General features: G+C 39.1%; 1 protein-coding gene across 3 annotated transcripts; it reads left to right on the forward strand.

Annotated features, from left to right (window-relative positions):
- The first annotated feature begins 122 nt into the window (after positions 1–122).
- slc44a2 (solute carrier family 44 member 2) lies at positions 123–27,857 on the forward strand. Of its 3 annotated transcripts, none has more exons than XM_047365216.1 (22): positions 123–388; positions 9,863–9,911; positions 10,004–10,077; positions 11,171–11,255; positions 12,488–12,572; positions 12,666–12,785; positions 12,894–12,954; positions 13,050–13,176; positions 14,710–14,793; positions 15,026–15,138; positions 15,222–15,353; positions 15,436–15,535; positions 17,849–17,941; positions 18,052–18,136; positions 18,273–18,535; positions 18,747–18,841; positions 20,088–20,191; positions 20,278–20,351; positions 20,442–20,512; positions 20,613–20,701; positions 22,484–22,568; positions 22,777–24,480. In XM_047365216.1, the coding sequence occupies exons 1-22, from the start codon at positions 352–354 to the stop codon at positions 23,262–23,264; spliced, it is 2,514 nt and encodes an 837-aa protein (XP_047221172.1). In that variant the 5' UTR covers positions 123–351; the 3' UTR covers positions 23,265–24,480. The 3 variants fall into 3 exon arrangements, with proteins under 3 accessions (XP_047221172.1, XP_047221174.1, XP_047221173.1); XM_047365218.1 differs by lacking the exon at positions 22,777–24,480 and adding an exon at positions 27,071–27,857 and having other exon boundaries at positions 133–388; XM_047365217.1 differs by lacking the exon at positions 123–388 and adding an exon at positions 7,234–7,376.
- The last annotated feature ends 139 nt before the right edge of the window (positions 27,858–27,996 follow it).

The raw sequence follows: 27,996 nt of genomic DNA on the forward strand, positions 1-27,996 counted from the left end.
AGAACATTATGTAATTCAGTCTTTCTAAACCTTTTATGTCCATTGAAAATGTATTTTCACATCAACATTCCAAAGCAGTGCCCGCGAAAGGTGGGGGTTTGCCCGCTCCGCGACACTCTGATTGGCTGGAGAAGCTGTCAGTCACCAAACCTCGCTCTCTGATTGGTTGCGTCGGCTTTCCGTTATTCGTGGAATGCGAGGTGAAGCCGTGTGTTTTGGGATGGTCTCCCTCCTCCCTCCCTCTCCGAGCGTCTTGGCTGCTAGCAGTCGGTCATTTCTTGATGTTTTTGTCCGCCTGGACATTTCCATGGTAACTGTGCTGTCTGAGGTCTGATCGAGTCGAGCGTGAGAATGGAGCTGGAAGAGAAAAACCAAGACTCTAAATACGGTAAGAAAAAAAAAAGAAAAAAAAAAGCTTGGTGTGTCACAGCTTTCTGCTCGATCTTTGATTGTTTCCACCCCCTTTTCTCTCCAAACCGGGGCGAAGAAAACGGCAACAATGACTGCAGTGGATGGATGGGTGTGGACCTCATGGGTGTTGATCGGGAGAAAGCCTCAGTAGCAGTATATGGGTGTTTTTCACTGGAATTTCTGGAAAATAAGTTTATTTTTAGTTATCATGACATTTACATGACAGTTAACATTTACATGTTGTAAAAAGATGGCTTAATTTCCTGTAGCGTCAGTCTTTGCACCCAGCCTGATAACAGTACAACACCACCTTTTTATAAATTATTCTATTGCTTCTGTAGACTTTTAAAAACTTGATATTGGAAGCTTGATTAAATTCAATAAAGAAAACAACACCTATAGCTGTGATTTAATATTTGGTTGATTGTTTTTCCCTTGAGCTTGGAAACCATTTGGTGTGTGTGTGTCTCTACCATAGATTAGCATGTGGTCATTTCATTCTCAGAAAAAATACCTGCACAGAATGTGAGAAATCCACCTTCTATATCAGACAAGTGTATCACTCACTGCTAAATTTCTTATTATTCCCCGAAGTTTCAGCCCACATCGGCCCTTCCTGATCTTCTTGTGTCTGAACTGGGTTGTTGCTCACGCAGGCTGTTGAGTCATGCAGTTTTAATAACCAGCTGCAATAACCCCAAAGTCAAGAGTTGCAACATGAGATGATAGTCATAGAAAACCACATTTCCAAGCTGGTAGGAGAACACCATAGCTCTCTTAACGCTAAATTTCACAACGCAATGTAAATGTTTGAGGAACTGATAAGATGTAATTTGTATTGGTATAAATTAACTCCACCTTGGGTTTTTAGCCTTAGCTGGGCTTACGGAAAATGGTCATGATAAACCAGATCAGGAGTAAAAAAGCTTAAATTTTTAATAGACATTGGTGTGTTACTGGTTTCTAAATCCCACCCTTCGTATAGTTTAAAGTCCTTTAAATGGATACCTATTAAAGAGTCGGTGTTTGATTAACAGAGTGCCCCTCCTCCTGATTTATGACATTTGTTTGTGAACATTCCTAAATATGAGATATTCTATCTATCTATCTATCTATCTATCTATCTATCTATCTATCTATCTATCTATCTATCTATCTATCTATCTATCTATCTATCTATCTATCTATCTATCTATCTATCTATCTGAATGACCAAAAGGTAGAATATTCTGTGCAATATTTAATTTAAAGTTATGACTAAATTTAATGCTTGTTCATTCTATGTTTCAGCTTAAGTTTATGTTGAAAAATTGACATAACTATATGTTAATATTAGGTTGATATTATTATCACTGTATGAAGATGTTGAACTATTTTAGCAGCAGTAGTAATTATTGTTGCTTTAGTCAACAATCATTACTACTGTACACACATACAATACACACGTATTATAGATTAACCCATTGTATATACCAGCTTATCCTTTCAGGGTTGCGGTCATTGGGCGAGAGGCAGGTACACCCTAGATAGGACGCTAGTCCATCACAAGGCAGCATATAATAGACTGTTTCTATAAATATTTGGGTTAATACTATGGAACCATACTGAAATAATCTCATACCTACTCCTGCCTACTCTAACATATTTTAAAGATGAAACAAGCTTTCAGAAACGCTTACACACATTTTTAAAAGAACATAAAAACATTATCCGTAAGTGGTTTCCAATTCCCATCTTTTGTCATTCCTTAGATGCTTAGATAAGGTTGAAAGTTTAAACTGGAAATTGAAGCACATTATAATTCACACACTGAAACTGTATTCTTAGCACTCTTTTAACAGTGGAGTTTTTCTAGTTAGCTGCAGTATAATCTTCTGTTTCTAAGTTGGTGCTCATGCTTGAAGGCAGGCTGCAGCCTGCACCATCCGGAACTTGTTTAGCCTTGTCTGCTCGACCCACACAGCAGACATGAGTCAGGAGACTCCCAGTCAATATTAGGCCTGTAAACTCTTCATTGACACACACACACTGCATGGATTCTTCTCACAGATATTATGCGGTGGTATTGCTAAATGTTTTTGTGCTGATCATTTTGGGTGTTTTAGGAAAAATGAGACTAACTGGTCTGCTAGATTTGAACCAATCAGTCAGTCATTGTTGGAAGCTCAGATTGGGATCTGGGTCAGATTTTTTCAGCTTTATGCCACTGTCTGTAAATAATCTTTATTTCCTTTAAAAAAGTATGTAGGCCAGTGTCCTGAATAGTTTCTGAAAATGAGGGTATCCCGTGTGTTTAAAAACGTCCTAATAGTACACACAGCAGCTTCTCTGAGTCTGTCATGTTCTATTATTATACTTAATAAATCAGTCTTTATCCTTATCCTTTAAAGATGAGCTCAAAATCCTTTAGAGATAAACTGTAAGGAAAAGAAGCATCAGAAGACAAATGGATCCCCTCCCTCCTGTGCCCATACGCACAGTAGCCAAGAATCCATTAAAGTACGCAGGAAAAGGTTCATCTGATAACCCCTTAGAGCCCATTAGTGGAACACATCAGCCATGACATCATCACCCCCGGTAACAGTTACACACACACACACACACACACACACGTTTACACCCTTATAAATTATTTTAAGAATCTTCTTAATAGTGAAAACAGCAGCTAAAGGTGGATCATTTAGAGCTCAGCTTGAATCCCATACAGACCTGAAGGATGAGTAATGTTGTGCCTGAAGATAATAGGCTGCCTCCATAAGAATAAATAAATCCACAGTATTTGTATGCACTGAAACAGACACATCAGTACACTACTGCCATATTTATTTCGACAAATATACAAACACATCTGAGCTTGTAGATATTTGGCAGACCAACAGGATAAAAATCTGCTTGCGTGCTTTCCAGCACAATCAGAGATCTATTTTCCTGTATAAAAGAGCCGCCTGGTTCTCCAGCTCGAAGAGCTCTGTCTTTCAAATTCATTACGTCCTTTATAGAAAGGATCATGGAACAGTAGCTTTCAGTCTTTATCCTTTTCATTACATAGAAGCAGGAGATCCATGCATTAAAAGCAATAAACACTAGGGCTTAGTTACATTAAACATACTACGGCTGCGGGTCCACCATGTTTTTAATGCAACTCTTCTTGACATTTTTTTTTACATATTTTGTCTCTATTAATTATTTATTGACACAGTAAAGCCAAAAACACGGTTCTATTGCTAATTAACTTTAAAAACATTTAGTTTTTATCTTTTTTACAGATAATAAAGACGTTTTTTAAACTTGCCAGATTACTGATATTATGGCAATTAGTAACGACTTTGCATGAGCCGGTATGAGATTCTCACATATGATAGTCTTGAGCAAAAATATATAACATGGTCTAATTGCTGTTATTTTAAGGGGACATATCATGCTTTTAACCCCTTCTTTTTCACCCTTAAATCATTCATCTGTGGTCTATGTAAAGTGGAACTACTATGCTTTGGTCTGAATCCCTTGTTATTGTAGCTCCACAGGCTCCTCTTTTACTCCTGCCCTGAGTTGCGTCTGAGAGCAACTCGTTTTGGTGCAGTGTCTTAAAAAATGGTCTTGAGCCACTTCACACCCCGCCCCCCTCCAAGTCAAGGTGCGCTCCATTTTAACCCGTTTGGCCATTTTTGTAGTTTAATAACAATTATCTAGCGGCGCAGAAACAAGACAAAAACAATGCAAACTGTTTATGTGATAATAATATTCAAACATGCTGTACGGTTCTGTCCTCAAGGAGCTAAAAGTGGCACACAGCGCTAACATAAGCAGAAGGCACAATGCTACTGCTACCAAAACAATGGCTAGGACATCCTACACAATACATTTATGTCTAAAATAAAGTTGGTTGTAATTTTAGCGTTATTGCCAGCTTACCGCTTTGCTGTGTCCGTTGTTTCCACAGACAGAAGGAACTGACCGCTTAATCAGATGAAGTCTCTCAGCAAATCCTTCTTGATACTGGTGGAGGTTACTGAAGGCACTTGTCGTTCAAGTGGGGGATATAGGAATTCCCCAATGAGTTTGGGACATTTTCTTATGAAAAATTCAACTTAACCAGGCACTTCGAAAAGGTTCTGATGCTGGGGGACGGTGTAATGAGTTGTGGGGGTTAATACACCCAACAACCGAACCGAACTTATCCTCTTTCAGCATAGGCATACTTGAGCTTGGACTACAAAATTGCAGCGAGAAATAAATAGGGCGGATACACAAAATTGATCAGCTGGAAGTCCATGACTTCTTTTAGGTGTTCTGCAGCAAATACTGTGACGTAACAGTTGGGAAAACGTGGCAGATGAGAGAGAAAACTGAACTTTCTGCACTCCTACAGACTCCAATTACACAACAAAATGTATTTAACGGCTAAAAAAGTGAACTTTGCATGATATGTCCCCTTTAAATTGAGCAACTATTACCTTCACAGATATAATGATAATTATCAGAATCATTTTTATTCACTAAGTTTCTGCAAAAAACAAGAACTTTGACTTCAGTTCCACTTTTCTCTCAATGAAAACTTTTTAAATATAAATATATAAAATAGAATTGTTGGGAAATAAAACATTTTGTTATAAATATGTATATATGTTGTTTTTACAAAAAGGATGACAAGGTTGAATTAGTGCAAATATGCATGGTATCGATCTGGGCACTCTGACTGACTTCATCAGAGAGACAGCTTGGGGAAAGAAGCTGCATCTGGAGCAGCTCATTTTCAGAAATAGTGCTGAAAAATGTTTCATCATTTTTATCTCAGTTTTTTTAATTTAACTACAATGTTTCATTTGAAAAAATTATGCAGGAAAAGTTAAAACATCTACAGTAACAAATATGACGTCCTGGGTGAATAAAAGGACTGTTACAGGTCAGTTTACTGAGATTTATTCCAACCACTAAAGATGATCATATAAATGGCATAAATTACCTTAAATCTTACACTTTTAAAACACTGTAGGTTTCTAAATAAAGATAGGCCCAAATGTAACAATAGAATAGTTTTTTTAATCAAAGCTGGTGCTACTTTTACATAGTTTTTGTCAAGGGTTGAGGTTAATTTGGATCGGAATGCAGACAAACTTCAGGAGGCAGCATTTGCATGAGGGAATCTCTCCTTTAATGACATGAAACAGAGAACTTACATAAACTGCCAAAACATTAGTCAGGAGACATCAGGGGAGTTTCCAGGAATGAAACATGAGGAACCAGCCAGGAGTATTGCAAACAAATCAGCTAATAAATGGAGGTGGAGTGTGGACCAATGAGAGAGGAAGGCAGGTAATCAGATGGAAGTGGCAACAGGTGAGGAACTGAGGGGGAATGTGACCAATTACACAAAACAGCGGGAAATCAACAGCAAAGGGAACCTAAACTGAATGACAAAACTTGGGAAGAACAAATCTGCAGGAAATAGTAAACAAACACTAACACTAAGTGACTGACTGCAACTAATGATCTAACAGAAGGTAAATAAACATGAGAGACTAAACAGAACTATACTAAAATTACAAAATTGGGGAAAGACTAAAAACCAACAACAATAAACAGAAGGGAACTTAGGACATGGGGAAAAGAACTAACTAACAAAACTAAGTAGCACAGACCTGTCAGGGAAAGCAAATATAAGAACCTGGGCAGAGAAAAACATAAATGAACATAACTACTAAACAGAAAGCACAAGAGAAGGATCTAACTAACAAGGTAAACAAACACAAAACATCAGAATGGCAGATCCTGACAGTTTCATTATCTTTCAAGAGATACTTTTCTCATTTCCTTTCAGAAACAAACTTCTTGGTTGAATAACAATATGTTTAAATTTCAATCTGGCAGGGATTATGAATAATCATGCTCTTTACATCATGTTGGTTTCATTTAAAAGCTCTTTTATTACTGAAATTGATTGTTTGCATGCAACTCTTTCATAATGTTAACATTACCAACAATACTCATGCCATAAACTTTTTAAATTGTTATAATACTGAAGCTTTAAGAAGCCATTTAGGAACCTACTTAGGTTCCTAAATGGAAGCTTAGATTCAGACGTCAGCATGATATGATCTTTTATTTTGAAAATACAACATGTTACATTTAATGTCATTCAACAAAAATTATGTTTCTATTTTTTTTTTAATTCTCACTTTTCAACAGAGTAGTTGATTTAACAGCACAAATAAGACTTTCCCTTCAAAATCTGTTGTTCCCAGAAATCAGAGCTTGTGCAGTTTTCACAGCAGAAATACTCAAGATGAGATGTGCAGATTTGTCTGTACAAAGCCATGGGACAGATGAAATCAATAGTTAGTGTATTGTTTTCCAGTCACATGTCAACGGAGTGAATACGTAGGACGGCCTTAGCTCAGATGTACTGTTCTCTGTGTAACAATAACTTTGTAGAAAACCACTGCCTCAGAAATGCACTAGAAAGGTTCTTTGTGCAGCCTTTAATTATGCTGTCAGTGCACTGTGAGAAGCTGAAGGATGCCATTTAGAGACACTGAGAAGGAACCGGTTCATCTAAAGCTGAAAAACAGACGTTTTTCTTTAAAGCTCAGAATTTCTGTCATTTAGAAATACATGTTTGGAAAGAGAAGATGTTTGCATGAAGATCAGCTCTCCTTTCTGTCAGCATCCTGTATTGTTGATTCAGTAAAATGAAAATAAAAAGCAAGCTGTCCTTCATACAGAGTTTATCTCTTGTCAGGTGACCTCACAATACCACCACCATACAGACAAGCTTCCGTTGCAAAGACTTGAGGGAAGCAGAAAAAAATGCTTCAAAACAGTAAAAGTAGGAAGTGAAAAGGTCAGAGGCCACAGAGCTCTTAAAGGAAAGAGACGACTAGAAGTAGCTGCTAAACAACAGCTTGCTAAGGAGAAGACAAACTGGGAGAGAAACCACAGCAGAATGAGCAAGTATGAAAGAACAGGTAATGTTTCCCCTTTGGGTTCGATTCAGCGACAAACTGGAGGTTTTGTTAAAAGGAACTCAGTTATAAATGTGGCTTTTGGTTTCAAGCAGTTTTGTTTTTTGTACTCTGGTCACATTTTACCTTTGCGTAGTGAGATACTTCAGCTGTATCTGCGACATATTGGCAGGAAATGCTTTGGTATCCTGTGTACATCTTTGTTCTGGTGTATATTTTGGGTGGTTACGACAGAGAGCTTGCCTTGCCTCTTACTGCTAATTTTACACATACAATAGAGTAGTAATATGACAGAATGTGTAATATTTCAGAGGAACTCTGAGCTGGTTTGTTCTGCAGAAATCTTTGTCAATACATGGCCTGACCCTTATTAACTGTTATGTCCTGTATGTACACTCTCTGGTTAGATGATCTCTAACTGCTGTTGTTGCACATTATGTGCATATTTTTAGTTGCTGAGGTGCTAAAGCTTGCAGAAAGTGGTGGGGAAACTGCAGGAATTGGTGCATCCTGATTGGTCATCCTGATTGGTGGATCTCACATTTTCATTGTGAATGTCCTATTTTCTATATCTTAGTTTGACTTCTTGTTTGAAATATAAACATGATCCATATTTTCAATTCAGCTTGGATTGCTAATTCAACTGCTAGCAATGTATGACCACAACCTTTTCAGCATTTTGTCAAGGCCCCTTGTATTTTCATAGTTTAATTAAGGTGTAGTGGAAAGCAGAGAGGGGTGGGGTTGGGTATGCAAAATACGGTTCTGTTTACGGTATGTTGTGGTTGTACATGTCATTATCTGACTTAAAAAGATGCTCTGAACCATAAAAAGACATCTGCCGTGTGGGGAGTCTTTGTTTATAGAGCTGTCTAATTCATCCTTTCTGTACTCTCAGTTCACTCCAAGGATATGTGTATCTTGTACACAAATACAAAAGATGTTTACAAATTTTACATTTTCTTTATGTATAATCTTAATAAAAGTACTACAGTCAAAAAACTGTAAAAAAAAATAAAAAATACAGATAAAATATATCCGAGTAGTAAGATGGTAGTAAGGTGGTTTCTTTTTTCATCCCTATAGCAACAGATGCTACATTTCTAGTGCAAAATTATACATAATGGCTCAAATATTTACATACATCTCCAGTAATATTTGATTAAATGCCCCTTAGTGAGCTGGCGCTCTACCACACAGTTTTAATAGCAATCAGCAAGCCTCTAGCATTATTCTGGCTGGATATTATAACTATTTCTTAGAACAGACATGGTAAGTATCATCTATAAATTGTCAGCGTGCTTAATCCTTTCCAAAACTGATTTTCAAACCTGATTTTAAGCTGGAAGTTGCTGGAAGAGCAGCGTTGCTGTCCCCAGTGAAGCAAGTTTTACATCAACATGGACTGACAACATGCAGAACAAGGAAGAAACTCCCACTTTAAAATCGAAAACCTTCAAGCTCAGCCGAAATTTGAAACTGCCCACGTGGACAGGTAATAGGTCTTCTGGAAAAACATTTTAGGGTCAAAGGAGACACAAACTGAGCTCATGGAGCACATTGATATGGTTAGGAAGAGTTAAGGTGAGGTTTTCAAACACACCAGAGCTAGAGCTACAGGTGATTTGCACAAGGCTAATGGGATACTCAAGGAAAGACTTCAACGCTTTTGAAAATGAAATGGACTGTTTAGAAGCCTGATCTGTGAGGAAATAAACTCTGTGATTCCTGATGAGAAGAGAGGGCAATATTTAGCCAAAATTGTGCCAGAAGCTCGTTTAAAAAAAAACACGTGGTTGTCATACAGCTTGCTTAGGGACATTGATCCAAATATTAGTGTTAATAGTGATCTCAGTTTTATGTATACATCTGAGCCGATGTATACTTTTTACCCTATGTGGATCAGAGAAAATCCACAAAAAATTAAAGTCATTACACCCCGAAAGAAAGAGCAGTTCAAATAAATCAATAGAACCTTAAACTAATAGCATTTATACTGCTTTTTAAGTTTTAACGAATGGTTAATAAACAAGGATGTATTCATTTTGTTTACCTGGAACAATCTGACAAAAATAGACCTAACCTAAATAAACCTTCATTCTCCTACCTATATCTGCAATTCAGTTTCGGTTTAAAAAACAGCAACATTTTTATTTTATATTTATTGTGATGATCTATTTATAGTGTATTATTAATAAGCTGTATTTTAACATATTGCTCAGAGTATACATATGAAAAACCTTCTTAAAAATTGTGCCACTAGTTTCAGTCGTAAAGCTTACCGCTAGCAACAAACAGTTGAGATCGTTGACCTTTGCCCCAGAGTGTTCAGCTTACGTGTGGATTCTGTTATAAGTGGTTATGTGGTTAGACAAAGGCAAACTTGAAAAAGGTTTAAGTTCCTCCTGCTCTGCTGCGTATGTTGCTGTCTCAGCAGATTAAAGGCACATTTAGAACAATTTAAAAACCTCTTTCTCTCTTTTTACCAGGGGAGTCCAGGAAGTTCGATCCGAATTTCAAAGGGCCGATGCAGAACAGGTGAAACCATCTGTTTTAATCATTCACTGTGTTTTTTGTCTCTTTTAAGACATAAAAAGTAATATTATGGGTCTCGTGTTTTTTTGTTTCAGGGGTTGCACAGACATCCTCTGTTGTATTCTGTTCATTCTCGCCTTGGTTGGTTACTGCGCTGTTGGTGTCCTTGGTAAGAACCACCCCTCTAATCTTGTTTTGTTTTTGTATTTATTAAAAACTCATAAATGTCTTGACGAAGATTGTAAACGTATGAAAACATGACAAATTACGCAGTGCTATTTCCTTTTACAGTAAAAAGCTGCTAAAAATAGAGAAGTAGTGTTTAGAAAACTCAGGGTGCAGAATCACAATTAGTTGCACTAACTTAAAGTTTCTCATTTGACTGACCTTTGTCTTACCTGACTGTGTTGGACTGTTGGTCAACTCTTCTTTCTGTTTTTAGCTTCCACTTTAGTAAAACAGTCCCTAATGTGCTTGATCATTGTTCTGTTGATGTTGAAGGTAGACAGCCTCATATTTATTTAATTTCCCTTTGGGATTAATGAAGTATTTTTGAATTGAATTTGAATTGAATTTGCCTCTCTCATTTTCAGCAAACATCTGCAATATTGGTTTTTCTAAGCTGCTTTCCAATGTTTTTCCAGATAAGCATACTGTTAAAACTCCAGTGGTTCCTCTTGATGCTGATCAGTTAATCAATGCATTTGATTTAGCAGTGCTGGCCTGCTGCTAACCCTGCTAACTTCTTTAAGAACAATCAAGTTGTTTTCCTGCGCACTGCTTCTGCATTTTGACATGTTTTTGTTGTAATATCATGATGTTTAGTTACTTTATTGTAGAACCTGATAAATATATACTACTGGTCAAAGGTTTTAGACACACTGTCTCATTTAATGGTTTTCTTTATGTTTACGACTATTTACTTTGTACGCAGATTCTCACTAAAGGCCTCAAAGCTGTAAATGAACACGTTTGGAATTATGTAGCAAACAAAAAGTTGTAAAATAACAAAATGTTTTTTTAATTTTAGATTCCTTAAAGTAGCCACCCTTTGCTGTGACTTAAATAATAGTTATTTCACACCTTTTGTTTGCTACATAATTCCAAACGTGTTCATTTACAGCTTTGAGGCCTTTAGTGAGAATCTACAATGTAAATCATCATGAAAATAAAGAGACCCATTAAGTGAGAAAGTGTATCTAAAACATTTGACCGGTAGTGTAGATTAAACATTCAAACTGAAGTATTCAATCTCTCTGCAGCCTGGTCTCAGGGTGACCCCAGAAAAGTGATTTATCCCACAGACAGCAGGGGGCAGTTCTGTGGGCAGGCCGGGACCCCACTGGAGTAAGTCACCTCAAACACTGAAGCTTGCAAATGATCTTGTGTAATTTCCACATACAGAGTTTTGCAATAGTATTCATACGTCTTGAACTTTTTGACATTTCAGCACAGTACAATGAGATTTTATTTTATAGACCAATAAGTAAGGCAGAAATGTGCAGTGTAGTTTTCTTTTATTTTGTATTATACAGTGTGGTGAGCAGTTGTATTCGTCTAGTCTGGGTCAATGCTTTGCAGAACCACCTTTTGCTGCAAACCACAAGTATCTCTACCAGCTTTGCACATCTAGAGAGTGACATGTTTGCCCATTCCTCTTTGTAAAACAGCTCAAGCTTAGTCTGATTGGATGGAGAGTGTCTGTAAACATCAGTTTTTAAGTATTTCCCCAGATTATCAAATAGATTTAGGTCTGTACTTTGTTCAAAACACATGAATATCTTTTGAACTAAATCATATCCAGAAGGATGTTGTTCTGCTGGAAGGTGAACCTCCACCCGAGTCTCAAGTCTTTTGCAGCCTCTAACAGGTTTTCTTCCAGGATTATCCAGTATTTAGCTTCATCCTTCCGCTTATCAGCTCTCACCAGCTCCTCTGAGCATGCTAAAGAAAAGAATTTCCACAGCATGAAGCTGCCAACACTGTTTCAGGGTGGGGATAGTGTGTTCAGGGGGAATTACGTTGTTATGTACGACAACGGGTTTAATTTTGGTCTCATCTGATCAGAGCACCCTCTTTAACATGTTTTGCTGTGCCTCTCACATGGCTTGTGGCAAACTTTAAATTAGACTTCTCACAGCTTTCTTTCAGCAATTGCTTGGCACTTTCCACTCATCCAAAGAGGCCTTATTTGTAGAGTGCACAACTAATAGTTAATGCTGTCTGTCAATTTAGGTGGACAGCCATGTCTTGATAAGTGTGCAGTTGTGCCATATTCTTTCTAGTTTCAGGTAAAGGATTGGACAGTGCTCCATAAGCTTGGGATATTGTTTTATAACCTAAACCAACTTTAAAGCTTCTTTCTTGGTCTCTTTTTTTGTTTTTTTGTTTCTCCACCAATGTGACATCAAACACATGCCACACTTTTTAGATTTTATTTAATTTTTTTAAATGTTGAATGCCATGTATCATTTTCCTTCCACTTCATGAATATTTTTTATTTTTATTTTGGCCTATCATTAAAATCCCACTAAAATCTAATGGATGGGATCTGTTTTATTGTTACGGTCACACTGCAGGAAGAAACCTCTTCTGTTCTACTTCAACATCCTGAAATGTGCCAGCCCCCTGGTGCTGCTGGAGTTCCAGTGTCCCACCACACAGGTCAGGACGTCTTGCCACATCTCTCCTTGATTACTGCAATTTCTTCAAAGCACCGCTCAGAGCTTCATGACCGCCTGTTTTTTTTGTTCTCAGTTATGCGTGGAAAAGTGTCCTGACAGGTACATGACTTTGGTGGAGGCCACGTCAGGCAGCAAAGAAAACCGTGACTACTACACAAGATACTGCAAGGAGGGAACTAACCTTGCCAGACTGGTAAATTTTCAAATAATGAGGTTATTGACATTAAAATTAGTCAGATGCATTACGTTAAATGTGCAGCATGAGAGGAGCTTTAGCTAAAGGCTTCTTTGCATGATTCAGAGTTCTCCTGAGATCCTGAGGGACCGCCTGTGTCCTGCCATGCTGCTGCCCAGTAAAGCTTGTAAGTGACAAGCTTTTACTTCATATGCTCCTGTCTCTGTTAATTAGTTTTTGCTACCAAGAGTTAAAAAACTGATTAAAGTCCTGCCTCCACAGTCACACAACGCTGCCTGCCTGCCCTGGGAAAGCTAAAAGACGGAGTGGTGGTGGTGGGCAACAAGACCACATTTATTGATAACGACAAAAACAGAGTCAATGCCACAGACATCCTGGAGGCCTCAAAGTGAGTCGTCCTCTCTATATATGGAGAAACGTACAATGTACTGTTACAATACATGTTTTATTAAAAGTAATCAGTATTAGCAGCCATAAAAAGTATATAAATAATTTTGGAAGATGTGTTGGTAGAAAATCTTGTATTTGTCCTTATGGTACAATTAGAAAGTATTTTACTTCTTTTTAAGAATTAGCCAGAGAGGATCAGGACTTTCTGGCTCCCAATACAAGTCTTTAAGGAACAGTCATTTGTCGAGAAAAAGTCCCACAACGATGCTTAAAATCAAAACCATTCATGTGAGGTGAAACAACATTATGTTCCATCCATATTACATTGCTGTAGTTTTTCTACCTGTTTTTCTTCACAGCGACTGACACTTGTTTGCAGTTTCAGTAGGACACTTTTCATTTGCTTCTTCAACACGGAGTTAACTCAGTCAATAAAGCTGCTTATTCAATGAGCTCAAGCTTCGGAGTAACACTTCTGCCGCCTTTCTCACACACCTTTACAGCACTGCCTACAAAGCAGGACTGAGATCAGGGCGTCGTGATGACCGCTTCAAATCAGTGACTTTGTTGTCTTTAAGCCACCCTCTCACTAATTTGGTGGTATGCTTGGGGCTATTGTCCATGTGGAAAACTCATTTGTGCCCAAGCTTTAACTTCAGGTCTGATGTCTTGAGATCTTGCTTCAATATTTACACCTACACACAATATATTGACACACAATATTTGGGCCGCTCCAGAGCATTAATATTATTTACAGTCGGAATGAACATGTTGGTAAAGTTAAACGATTACTTTTAATCTAAATATGCCAGGTGTGTCAATACCTTTGGGCATTACTGTACTTCCGTAAGTGTTTGAACATATAAACGTGGCACCTTCAGGCATCTGTAAATTATTCCCAGTAATGAACCATAGGTGTGAAGGTCCAAAATTCTCCTTCTAAAATCTTGGCTGATCTCTTTAGATTTTTCCATGATCTCACAGAAGGAAACAGCAAGTTCTAGATGTGGCCTAAAAATACATCCACATATGTGCCTCAATTTAACTCAGATATTAGAAGCTTAAAAATCCATGACATCATCACCTGTAAACATGTTTCATGTTGTAGCACTCCCACTGCATTTTTGCAGGAAATACAATTTTTCTAGTTGTTTTTGCTCAAACACTAAACTCTGTAACTGCTCCCGAATGACATTTAACAATGTTTTAATTATATATAACATATAATCCTTCACCAGTTTATTCATTTACTATTTAAAGGCTATTGTTATACCCCTGATAGGTCACACAGACAGGCTGTTAGGAATTGCAGCTCTTAGTTGATACAAACTGAATGCAGGTAAAAAACAGCTTGAAAAATGGAGAACTGAGCACACAAGCTATTATTAAAGGTGTTTACTTGCTCAATAAAGGACTATGCTTAAATAACTCGATTCCTTTTCTAGCTACAGCTTAATGACACCATCTAGAGGATCTACTGTGTAATCAGTGAAGCACAACGATAGATTTATTTGTTGTTTTCTCTTGAAAGGAAGTCAAATGTTGTTTTGGAAGCTCGTCAGGTGGCCATGAGAATCTTTGAAGACTACACTCAGTCCTGGCACTGGATATTACTGTAAGTCTACATAAGAGTACTGTACACAGATAAGGTTAAACATTAAGTATTAAATCATTGAACACTCTTTCAGCTTCTTTTCTCAAGTGATTTAGTTCATTCTAAACAGAGACAGCCAGATAGGTTAATTTCTGTTTCAACCATTGAACAGTATCTGAAAGGCACTGACTTCTGATTGGTTGATGATATTCCAATTAATCTCATCTCTTGTTAATTTGTCCTCGCTCTGCAGCGGTTTGGTGATCGCCATGGTTGTCAGCTTGATTTTCATTGTCCTGCTGCGATTCTTGGCCGCCGTCATGGTCTGGGTCATGATTGTTTTGGTCATTCTGGTCATTGGATATGGTAAATCCTTCAAATTCTAAGAATCAAATTAAAGGTTGTCTTTAAAGATGATTAATTTAACTAACACGATTGACTGTTTTTAGGGATTTTCCACTGCTACTTTGAGTATGCCAACCTGAAGGGAGAACCGGGCGCAGACGTCACCATCCGTGACCTGGGGCTTCAGACAGACTTCTCTGTCTACCTGCAGATCAGGCAGACCTGGCTGGCCTTCAGTAGGACATTTTCACAGTAGTTTCTTTCTTCAAATGAACTGCTCATTCATCATTTCAATCTGCCTTAATCTCTCCTTTGCAGTGATCATCCTGGCTATTGTGGAGTTCATCATCATCCTGCTGCTCATCTTCCTCAGGAAAAGAATCCTGATTGCCATCGCTCTCATCAAAGAGGCCAGCAAGTCAGTCCAGACTGTTCATTTAGTGCAGATTTCAGTTTAAAACTGAATCAAATACAGGGGTTGGACAATGAAACTGAAACACCTGGTTTAAGACCACAATAATTTATTAGTATGGTGTAGGACCTCCTTTTGCGGCCAATACAGCGTCAATTCGTCTTGGGAATGACATATGCAAGTCCTGCACAGTGGTCAGAGGGATTTTAAGCCATTCTTCTTGCAGGATAGTGGCCAGGTCACTACGTGATCCTGGTGGAGGAAAACGTTTCCTGACTCGCTCCTCCAAAACACCCCAAAGTGACTCAATAATATTTAGATGTGGTGACTGTGCAGACCATGGGAGATGTTCAACTTCACTTTCATGTTCATCAAACCAATCTTTCACCAGTCTTGCTGTGTGTATTGGTGCATTGTCATCCTGATACACGGCACCGCCTTCAGGATACAATGTTTGAACCACTGGATGCACATGGTCCTCAAGAATGGTTCGGTAGTCCTTGGCAGTGACGCGCCCATCTAGCACAAGTATTGGGCAAAGGGAATGCCATGATATGGCAGCCCAAACCATCACTGATCCACCCCCATGCTTCACTCTGGGCATGCAACAGTCTGGGTGGTACGCTTCCTTGGGGCTTCTCCACACCAGTAAAGGTGGACTCATCAGAGAACAATACATGTTTCACATTATCCACAGCCCAAGATTTGCGCTCCTTGCACCATTGAAACCGACGTTTGGCATTGGCATGAGTGACCAAAGGTTTGACTATAGCAGCCCGGCCGTGTATATTGACCCTGTGGAGCTCCTGACGGACAGTTCTGGTGGAAACAGGAGAGTTGAAGTGGACGTTTAATTCTGCCGTGATTTGGGCAGCCGTGGTTTTATGTTTTTTGGATACAATCCGGGTTAGCACCCGAACATCCCTTTCAGACAGCTTCCTCTTGCGTCCAAAGTTAATCCTATTGGATGTGGTTCATCCTTCTTGGTGGTATGCTGACATTACCCTGGATACCGTGGCTCTTGATACATCACAAAGACTTGCTGTCTTGGTCACAGATGCGCCAGCAAGACGTGCACCAACAATTTGTCCTCTTTTGAACTCTGGTATGTCATCCATAATGTTGTGTGCATTTCAATATTTTGAGCAAAACTGTGCTCTTACCTTGCTAATTGAACCTTCACACTCTGCTCTTACTGGTGCAATGTGCAATCAATGAAGACTGGCTACCAGGCTGGTCCAATTTAGCCATGAAACCTCCCACACTAAAATGACAAGTGTTTCAGTTTCATTGTCCAACCCCTGTATGCTTTGATACATTTTTTCCATCATTGCTTGGGTTTAATTGAAGAAGCAAAGTAGCTAAATTATGCTATGAGTAATAATATGATAATAATCATAAGTCAATCCAATTCATGCCAAAATGAACAGGTGTCATATATCAGGTGTATCTACATAGAGTCCAATTCAAAACAAATTGTAATACAAAACAATCAACGTATGTTGATTATTTAATGCAAGTTAGAAAAATATTATCTAACTAGATAAGCCCATGTTGTTGCATAGAGCTGTTGACTTTGCAGCAATATCTCTTCTTGAGCAAGCATATGGCGACAGTAGAAAGGGGCCACTCCCTTTTAACCTCCAGCAGAACCAGGCTCAGAGTGAGAAGCTAATTGCCTTGGCTAGCTGGGGGTTGAGAGGATAGAACTGTACTGGACTAGGTTCACCTTCCATGTAAAAGAAAAACAAACAGTAAACAGAGTTATTATTAGCAGTAATGCAGTCAGTGGTTTCATCCAGGATAGAGACTTGGCTAAGCACAGAATGACTGAGCCAGAAGTACTTTCTACAGGAAAGAAATTCAAAGTAAACAATTAATGCTAGGAATGACTCTGTCAGTGACAGGAAGGAGACACAACTAAGCATGGAGTCACTGAGCCAGGAGTACTTTCCATGAAAAAGACAAAAAAACAGAGAATGGACAAAGTTAACAGCAGTAGTAGGTCTGTCAGTGATCCATGTGGAAGAGAACCACGCTAAACAAAGAATCAATAGGTCAGGCATACCACCTATTGAAAGAAAAACTGAAAACAATCTCAAAGTTGATGGCATTAATGATTACAAATGATGCATAAAAAAGATTAGTAGGAGAACATGTCAGTGCGATAAAAAAAGTGGCCTTTAAGTCCATAGCAGCAAGTAATTTAATGTTTTATTTACAAGTTGTTTTATTCGGCTTAAACGTTTCTAGAACTATCTATGTACAGACATCACAGTAATGGCATTCTGCCGAATAACAAAACGTTTCTGTTTTCAGAGCTGTCGGCCATGTTATGTCGGCATTGTTCTACCCGTTACTGACCTTCGCCCTCCTGGCAGTGGTGATCGCTTACTGGGCCATTACTGCGGTGTATCCTTTCATCAGCCTTCCAAAAAGCTCAACCCCACGTTCGGTCTCTGCAATTGGTGTAATGTTATCTTTTCACTAGCCTCTTTTGTCACCTTGACGCCTTCGTCCAGATTCCTGTCTACGTCAAATGAGCAGATTTACAAAGTGTTCAACAATTCCGATTGCCCATTCTCTCGAGATGCCTGCGATCCCAAGGTGATCCCATAATGCCAATTTTCTATCAGATTAATCTAACAAAAGACCATAATTGTACTGGTACTGTGAACAGGTTGCCTTTTAGTTAGAAAATCAATCCCTGCATTGATCTCCTTGTTTCTCCTGTTCTCCGCAGACATTCAACATCTCTAATGTTTCAGCCCAGTGTCCGGATGCAGAGTGCTTGTTTGCTTTTTACGGTGGTGAGACGCTGTACCACAGATACCTCATCCTCTTTCAGTTTTATAACGTCTTCCTCTTCTTCTGGTGTGCCAACTTTGTGACGGCGCTGGGCCAGGTGACGCTATCAGGGGCTTTCGCTTCATATTACTGGGCCTTCAAGAAGCCTGATGATATCCCTGCTTTTCCCATCTTCGCCTCTTTTGGACGGGCCCTTAGGTTGTTGAAAAATGTTTTTTTTATTGTTATAATACAACAAACTGAATGTCTGTCGTTCTTTTATTGTTATGGAGATAAAGCTAGCATTATTTTGAAGAAAGAAGGTAATTCTGTCCAATTCAGGCATATGATGAGGTCGACAGGTGATGCCCTAGGCCATGTGACATGGAAAACAGTGACTAATTCTCATATATGGCCACCTTCTGTCTAGATACCACACAGGCTCCCTGGCTTTTGGCTCTCTGATCCTGTCTTTGGTCCAGGTCATCCGGGTCTTCCTAGAGTATCTGGATCACAAGTTGAAAGGTTGTGAAACACATTGTTAAAATTATGTTTAATAGTGATTTTAGTGATTTGCATTGAGGATATAGTTATAAAACCAGTTAGCTGTAACCCTGGTTATCCACAGCCGCTAACCATAACAATGCAGGTTAATAAATACTAGTCATAAACACTTGGACACAGTATTAAACAGTCTATATCTATTTACACGCCACCTACTTTGATTAGCTTCCAGCTCAATATACTTAACAAGGGATGGATTTAATTCTGAGAAGAAATTCATCTAAAAAATAAACTGGCTCATACAGGAACTGTATTTTGCTTTTATGTTCACTTGAATGCCGGGGAAATTGCACCTGGCGTGTTATAAATTATTTAAGCACCTAATTACACATCTTTAATATATAATAATTATTATATTAATTTTATAATAATTCTGCCTTTTTGAAAAACATCATCATCCATACATCTGAATAAGCTGGATAGTTGCAGTGAAAGTCAAACAAACACCCAAAGACAAATGTTCTGCCTTGCAGAAGTATAAACCTGTTCTCATTGTGTCACATTACTGCTACAAATGTTCATCTATTTTATTTGGAGTGTATGTGAAGGCCAACACAAAGTGGCTTTATTGTGAGATAGAAAGAAAGCAATACACAAATATGCTTTGATCTAAACCATGCGAATATTTAGGGTCGTCATCCTGCTGGAAGTTGAATCTAAAGCCCAGTTTCACGTATTTTCCAGCCTCTAACTCCCTGAGGTTTTCTCTACCTCCATCCGTCTTTCCATCGACTCTGACCAGCTTCCCTGTGCCTTACTGAAGCATGATACTACCACCACCATGTTTTAATGATGTGTTCAGCTTGATGTTCAGTGTTTCACACTGTAGGTCTGCTGTGTTCCTTGGTCTCCATGATGCTGTTTGTTCACTTATGCTCTCTAACAAATATCTGAGGCTTTCACAGAACGGCTGTGTTTATACTGAGATTAAATTACACACGTGGACTCCGACAGGGCGGCTAGTTGCATTGGATTTTGTTTATGGGTGTCAAGTTAAAGAGGTCGAACAAAAATATATCACATCTTTCAGATCTTTTCGTTTCCACTTTACTATTATGACAAAATGTGAAAAGGTTTAAGGGGTATCAATACTTTTGACAATGTAAATCTGCACACTGTATATTTTAAATAAACAGAAAATTTGCACGCATAAACATGTTTGTTCATCATAAGGTTTTGCTGTAACGTTTCCCCGCATGTCCTGCAGGTGCTCAGAATAAGTTTGCTAAATTTCTCCTGAGCTGCATGAAGTGCTGCTTCTGGTGTCTGGAGAAATGTATCAAATTCCTGAACCGGAACGCCTACATCATGGTGAGCTGCTGTAAATGGATACAGCTGACTGATGGCTCTTCTTTCCAAGAAGTTCACTTCGCATAATTCTTTTTTTCTTTCTCCAGATTGCAATCTATGGGAAGAATTTCTGCACTTCAGCTCGAGATGCCTTCTTCCTTCTCATGAGAAACATCATCAGGTTACAATTTGTATTACAATAATTTATTCCTCAGTATATCAGCAACATGGTAACACTGTCGAACTAAACACTGTGTCCACTTCCACACAGGGTGGCTGTTTTAGATAAAGTGACTGACTTCCTGCTGTTTCTTGGGAAGCTCCTTATTGTTGGCATTGTGGGTAAGGGAAGTTTTTATTAATTGATGCAAACACTCTGGAGAGATCTGTGTGTTTTTCCACAGTTCAAATAAACAAATTTGTACTTTTTATCTTTGCGTAGGGATTTTCTCTTTCTTCTTCTTCTCGGGAAGAATAAAAGCTATAGAGGACGCTGCTCCATCACTTAACTACTACTGGGTACCAATCCTGGTAAGAACAGTTGCATCACCCTTGTCGGCACCCTTGGTAAAGATGTGTAAAAAGCTTTAAAAGAAATAAATTAGCATTGTTTTAAAGTAACATTACTTCACTGCAAATTTTAGAAAACTCCAACCTTAAACTTGCCTGCATTTATCTTGCATTTTAAGAAATTGTTGTTTTATTTAAATCATTTGTGCCAAACGTATTGGAAACTCCTAACAATGCCAATAGAATCAATGTAACTTAAGCACTTTTTAACTTATTTATACTTTACATATTTAGGTGGGGAACCTTCTGATTAATAACCGATAACTTGTTAACTTGGGGTACAAATATGATTTGGCTGCTCTTAAAAAATGAAAAAACAAGAAAACATGCCATTCAAGTATAACAGATGTGTTTCGTGCTTTTCGTAATTCAGAAAATAGCTTAAAGCTAATAAGCGATGACTAAAATATTTAAAACAACACAAACTGTTACAAACAAGTGGCAGTTTGGTGTCTATATCTACTTGCCAGCCATTTGTCAGGGAGGCCTGCATGGCTGGAGGGTCTCTAATGCTGTTCTTCTATTTAGAATGTGTGGCATCGTGAATTTCTTAAAACACTTGGTGGTATATATGGTGAACATAATAAACATGTTGGCCTCTTCCAACAAACTGAAAATGGGTCATCACTGGGTCCATCAGCTGGAGGATTTAAGACATATGGACACGTCAACACAGATGTGGTTCAGTGGAGACAAACATCAACCATAATTTCATTGCTATCTCAGTCTCCAGACCTAAGTCTTACAGAAAACATGTGGGATGATCTGAAGAGAGGATCCAACATGGTCTAGAAAGATTTTGCAACGATGGTCAACGATCTTTCTCTCTGTATGCTCAAACCTTGTCCCATCTTAAGACAAGAAGTAAGTGCTGTTATATAAGCAAAAGAGGATTGCACAGAGTACTGACAGCAGGGTATCGAATAATTGTGGTAGCAGTGATTCCGTTCTAAACAATTATTTCTTAATGCAGGTTCCTCCCATTGAACCATTGCAGTTTTTCATAGGGTCAATATAGCTCATTGCGCAGGGCGGCACAAACGTGAGGTTTTCCTAATTCATATTTGCATGCCCTGTCAATGTGTAGTTAGCATCTCAGTGTTGTGAACAGTTGTGTTGATAAAGTTGTGATCTGAGCTTCAGCTTCTTGTTTTTTAAAGGAATTTCAGCAGCATTTTATTATCTCTAGGTCAAAATCTAAATTCCTTAGACTGCTCAAACCTTAACCCGATGCACTGCACAGAGATTCCTTAAAATCCATTCTGATATTTATGAAACTTTTATTCTTTTTGTCAAACAATGAAACAGGCATTTTCAGTGTTTTTTGGAGAGCTGCACCGATCAGGATTATTCTGGCTGATACCGACTTCTGTTTTCCTGTGAGGTCTTACCTGCTGATTCCAATTCTGACCAATTCAGAAGTTATTTGTGTTTTTTTAAGGACCAGAAAACATAAAAGATTAAATGAAGAAATTATAGGACTATTCTTTGTTTTGATGCATTTGATGGATTTGATGGAAAGAAAATTGGATTTTTCAGATCTCAAGCCAATTGAATGGTGCATCCCTAAAATTTTCAGTTTGAGACTGGATTATTTATATAAAAGATTAATTTATTTTAAGGCTTTTTTAACATATCTTTACCAGGGGTGTCAAAAAGTTTAAAAAGTGCTATATTTAAGAAAGACATAATACATAATCCTGAATTTTCAGGTAGTTTTTTAACTTGACTTTCTCTTTATAGACAGTAGTAGTGGGATCGTACCTGATTGCCCATGGCTTCTTCAGCGTGTATGCCATGTGTGTGGACACACTGTTCCTGTGTTTCTGTGAGTCATTTTTCAAAGATAATCAGATCTTCTTTTCTTATCGATAAGCTGCTTGTTTTGCCTTTTTGCTGCCAAGTTTCTCACTTTTCTCCTCTTTGTCTCCTATTAATTTCACTTTCATTTTCATACATTCCCTTGGCTTTTACGTTTTCCCATCTTTTTCCATTAACCCATTCCACATCAATGCATACCCACACACTGCAAAAAGGCGAAGACTTGGAAAGGAATGACGGGTCATCCGAGAGACCTTACTTCATGAATCCTGAGCTGCATGAGATCCTCTCCAAGTCCATGAAGGTGGAGGAGGAATGTGACGGTGTCGAGCAGGCGGATGCTGAAAAACAAGTGGATGAGGTCAAGTTGGAGGAGGAAATGCCCCTCCAGCAACAGGACGGAGAGATCCAGCTAAAACAGCAGACTGCGCTGAAGGAGGAAAATGAGGAAAAGCGAGCTCTGGAGTCCAAGATGGAGGATGAAAAGCCAGAGGAGGAGAAGAAGGAGGAACAACAAGTCAGTCAGGCAGAGGAGACTGAGAAAAAAGAAGAAAAAGAAGTGAAGGAAGCTGCAGAAAAGCAGGAGGTGAAAGCAGAGGAGGAGTCAGTTGCAGCTGGGGAAGCTCAGGAAGTGAAGACTGGTGAGGAGGAGGAAAAAACGCAGTCTAAGGATGATAATCCTCCATCTGCACCACAGGAGTAGATGCTGCAAAGCAAAGGGGGGCTCTGTAGACCTCATAAAGTGTAAAGAATGAAAGTTATGTCCCTCAGCTTAGTGATATGGACCAGTTAAATGTACAGCATCCAAGCTAAAATGCCATATGGCTTTGCTGTGTGAGAGAACTGATGTTCCACCTGAAGAAGGCAGCTCAGAGCGAAGACTAAAGGAGGTCAAAAGCCCAGTGCATCTGTAGCTTGAAAAACACACACTCCTTTGTGTTGGCTTTAGAACAGTGTTGGTTTTTATATTGTTAAGGTGTGTAAAACATAGTGCGTGCTGAACCTGTGCCTGATTGCTGTCAGTGTTCGTTGTCTCAATCCCATTCACTGGAAGCACTGCAGAACCAGAACCATGTTTACAGTCAGAACAAACGTCTCAATCAACGATGAGTTGCTTTCACAGTTTACAAAAATACCAGCTGATGCCAAAATCTTTCACATTATTTGATACGCTTTAAATACTGGACCTTTTTTGTTGATATGAAAACTTGTACATTGGTGTATGTTTATGATGTATCTTTTGGCTTCAGCCTTGTTGAGACTCTCACTATGATGGGATTCCCTACATTGTACCGCCACCTACTTGCCTTGGTATTTCAGACTGGCGTTAAGTGCTGTGATTGTCCAGCCATGATGCACAAATCATGACCTTTCGGACTTTCTGGACCCCGATCCCAACCTTCTAGTTGTTTACCGACTCCTCTTGCCTTGCTCTCTCCCTTCCCTGAGTCTGTCTGTCTGTTTAAAGTGCTGCATGGTATTAACATGGCCTTCTGAATGCTTGCAACTAACATCTTAGGTGTCTGAAAGCTTTTGTACTTCTTATTCTTATCTGTCAAGCTGTGAAAGCTGTAAGCAGATTTTTTCCCCCTACTGGAATTTCTAAAGACATTCCATATTTATTGGGTGTAATTCCTGATTACAAGTGCTCGTATTTAATCACTGTAGTTCTGTTATGTGTAAACATGTGACTGACGACATGGTTTCAAGCAGGTGAGTTTTTGGATCGGAGACGAAAAGGTGAATTTCATTGTCTACAAATGGGACGACTAACAATTTGAATTGTTTAAATATCATTTTTGACTTGATTATGAGGTGTATACACTCTGGGCTTTGTGTGGTCATAATTTGTGAAAAGGTCTTTGAAATCTCTGAAGAAACATTTGAGGAAAGAGCCACTGAATAAAAGACTATTTGAAGCTTGATGTCCACCACCCCTAATTTTCTTACCCTCTAACATACAGACAAAGCTTTGTTTCAATCAGATGTTTATATACCAGGATCATATTACAGATCTCTTAATAATTGGGACCTTTAATGACTTAGTTAAAGCATTTCTTTTCTAGTGCCGAATGATTATAGTATACTCGTACTCGTACTCGTCGTGTTCCGCTTATCCGGGACCAGGTCGCGGGGGCAGCAGACTCAGCAGAGACACCCAGACGTCCCTCTCCCTAGACACCTCCTCCAGCTCCTCCAGGGGGAGCCCAAGGCGTTCCCAGGCCAGCCGAGAGACATAGTCCCTCCAGCGTGTCCTGGGTCGTCCCCTGGGCCTCCTCCCGGTGGGTCGTGCCTGGAACACCTCCCGAGGAAGGCGTCTAGGAGGCATCCGGTATAGATGCCTGAGCCACCTCAACTGGCTCCTCTCGATGTGGAGGAGCAGCGGCTCTACTCCGAGCCCCTCCCGGATGGCCGAGCTCCTCACCCTATCTCTAAGGGAGTGCCCGGCCACCCTACGGAGGAAGCTCATTTCAGCCGCTTGTATCTGGGATCTCGTTCTTTCGGTCATGACCCAAAGTTCATGGCCATAGGTGAGGGTAGGAACGTAGACCGACCGGTAAATCGAGAGCTTTGCTTTTCGGCTCAGCTCTCTCTTCACCACAACGGACCGGCACAGCGCCTCCATTACTGCGGCAGCCGCGCCGATCCGTCTGTCGATCTCCCGCTCCATTCTTCCCTCACTCGTGAACAAGACCCCGAGATACTTGAACTCCTCCACTTGAGGCAGAAACTCCCCTCCAACCTGAAGAGGACAAGCCACCCTTTTCCAGTCGAGTACCATGGCCTCGGACTTGGAGGAGCTGATCTTCATTCCAGCTGCTTCACACTCGGCTGCGAACCCCCCCAGCGCATGCTGTAGGTCTTGGCTAGATGGGGCCAGCATGACCTCGTCATCTGCAAAAAGAAGAGACGAAATCCACTGTTCCCCAAACCAGACCCCCTCCGGCACTTGGCTGCGTCTAGAAATTCTGTCCATAAAAGTTATGAACAGGACCGGTGATTATAGTATGTACAACTGAAATTAATGCTAAAAGCTATCATTTTTGTAGCCATCCACAAACTTCTGGCACAGTTCTGGCTAGACACCCGACCACTCTGGAAGAATTTGTAGAGTTCATTTAAGTTTGTTGGTTGGCCACAGATTGGCCAACCAACAAATGTTTGGCAGAGTCAAGGTTGAGGCTTTCAAACTCAAGAAAACAACCTGCTGCCAAGTATGGTGGTGGCAGCGTCACGCTGAGGGCCTGTTTCACAGGCAGTTATTCTGGTCCATCACAAAAAAAATAAAAAACATAGGACTGGATATTACTTTGACACAGATGGGTGTTCCAAGAGGACAATGATCCCAAACACACATTTGGGATGGATAGAGGAGGCTAATACTAAGCTTCTGAAAAAGCTGCAATTATTGAAACTGTATAGTCTATACTTAAAAGGAAGCCAACTGATTTATCTCTGCTATCCTTTCTGTCAAGAAGACTGGTCAAGTGCAACTTGCAAAGTGAAATTTAACCAAGTATTGTCTCATGGTGTATGTATAGTTTTGAGTCTTTCTGTATAATATTTAGACCCTGAGTGAATTAGATAAATTCCACAATAAATTTAAACCAGTGCTCTTAATACTCCTTTCAAAAATCTTCACTCAGCAGCCACTTTATTAGGTACACCTTACTAATACTGTATTAAACCCCCTTTTGCCTTCTGAACTGCCTTCATTGTTCGTAGCAGAGATTCAACAAGGTGTCAGGAATATTCCTCAAAGGATGTGGTTTATAGCGACCTCACAGCATCATACAGTTCCTGCACATTTGTTGGCGGCACATCCATGATGCAAATCTCCCATTCCATCAAAGCCCAAAGCTGCCCTGCTGCATTGAGATCTGGTGGCTGTGGAGGTCACTGGAGTACAGTGAACTCATTGCCATGTTCATGAAACCATGTTTGAGATGATTCAAGCTTTGTGACATGGTGCATTATTCTGCTGGAAGTCGCCATCCGAAGATACATTGTGGTCATAAAGAGATGGACATGGTCAGCAGCAACACTCAGGTAGGCTGTGAGGTTTTAACGATCCTCACTTAGTATCTGTAGATACAAGGCAGGATGGATCAATGCTTTTATGTTGTTTACACCAAATTCGGACCCTATCTAAATCTCCCAGCTGAAATTAAGACTCATCAGCTGAGGAATGGTACCCGGTGCTATGCTCTGAAGATGTATCCCATTTACTCCAATGTTGGACATGCTGTGAGCTCTGACTTTGGTTTCTGGCATCAACAACCGTGCCACATTCAAAGTCAATAAATCCAATTCTTCCCATCCTGATGCTTAGCAGGTCGGCGTTACCACGTTTAGGTTGACTGAATGCATTAAGGATAGAAAAATGGTTTAAACACGTCACTGGAAGTCCAAAATGAATGCTGAGTGTATGTTTGACTGAAAGGGTAGTTAAACCAGAATCAGTGTCAGGAAATTATTTTTTATAATTTCTGTTTCTTTGCATCACAGTGGAGGACCTGGAGCGCAACGATGGATCAACCGAGAGGCCGTACTTCATGTCACAGAATCTTCTTAGTCTCATGAAAAAGTCCAACGAGTCACCCAAATCAGTTGACTAAACCATTGTTTTGGTATGTGTCTGTGTGTGAACAAACAAATTACTCTGCCATTTTGTTTTATGTATGTACGGTATTTTTGTCCAGGCGTAAATAGGGAACTTTTTTTTCTTTTTATCATGCTGAAAATAGCATATTGTTAATGAGAAATTGAAGTACAGAGGTTTAACTAATTTAAGGCAACAGGTTGCTGAAAGGCTTTGTTTTATATATCATGTCATATGTTTTATTTAATCCTAATTGTTTATTTTATTCTGACATTCAGTCAGTGTGGAAACTTGTATAGGTCACACAAAGAAAAATATATATTTATATATATATAAGTTTAACTAAGTTTAACTAAATAAATTGCACTGCTTAAAATTAACTCACCAAAGTGGCGGAAAAGCCTATGAGAGATTATAAATAGCGCTTTAAGTGCTTTAAGCTTGTTTTAACCTACTGTTTTTTTATTGTTGTTTTTGATGCCTCGCTGACTATGCAACAATTTATTGTGATAACGATGAGCTTGTATAAGTCATTTTGTTATTAAATATTTGTCTTTTCATCTTAAGTTTTGCAAGGAAAAAACTTGTGGTGAAAAATGATTATTGTCTACTCTTGTAAGCTGTTGTTCAACTGGTACGATATTGTTTTTTTTGTTTTTTTGATACCAGAAAAAAATAAAGTGTGAAACTATATTGTTTTTTTTGGATGAAAAAATGTAGGTGGGAAAAGTGTATATATCAAGGACTTATATGTGGGCATATGTAGTTACTGTTTACTGTCTAATATGAGACAGTAGAAAGCTTTTTGTCTCATATTAGACAGTAGACGCAT

The sequence above is a fragment of the Girardinichthys multiradiatus genome, chromosome 5, assembly GCF_021462225.1.
Source record: "Girardinichthys multiradiatus isolate DD_20200921_A chromosome 5, DD_fGirMul_XY1, whole genome shotgun sequence".
Taxonomy (NCBI): Eukaryota; Metazoa; Chordata; class Actinopteri; order Cyprinodontiformes; family Goodeidae; genus Girardinichthys; species Girardinichthys multiradiatus.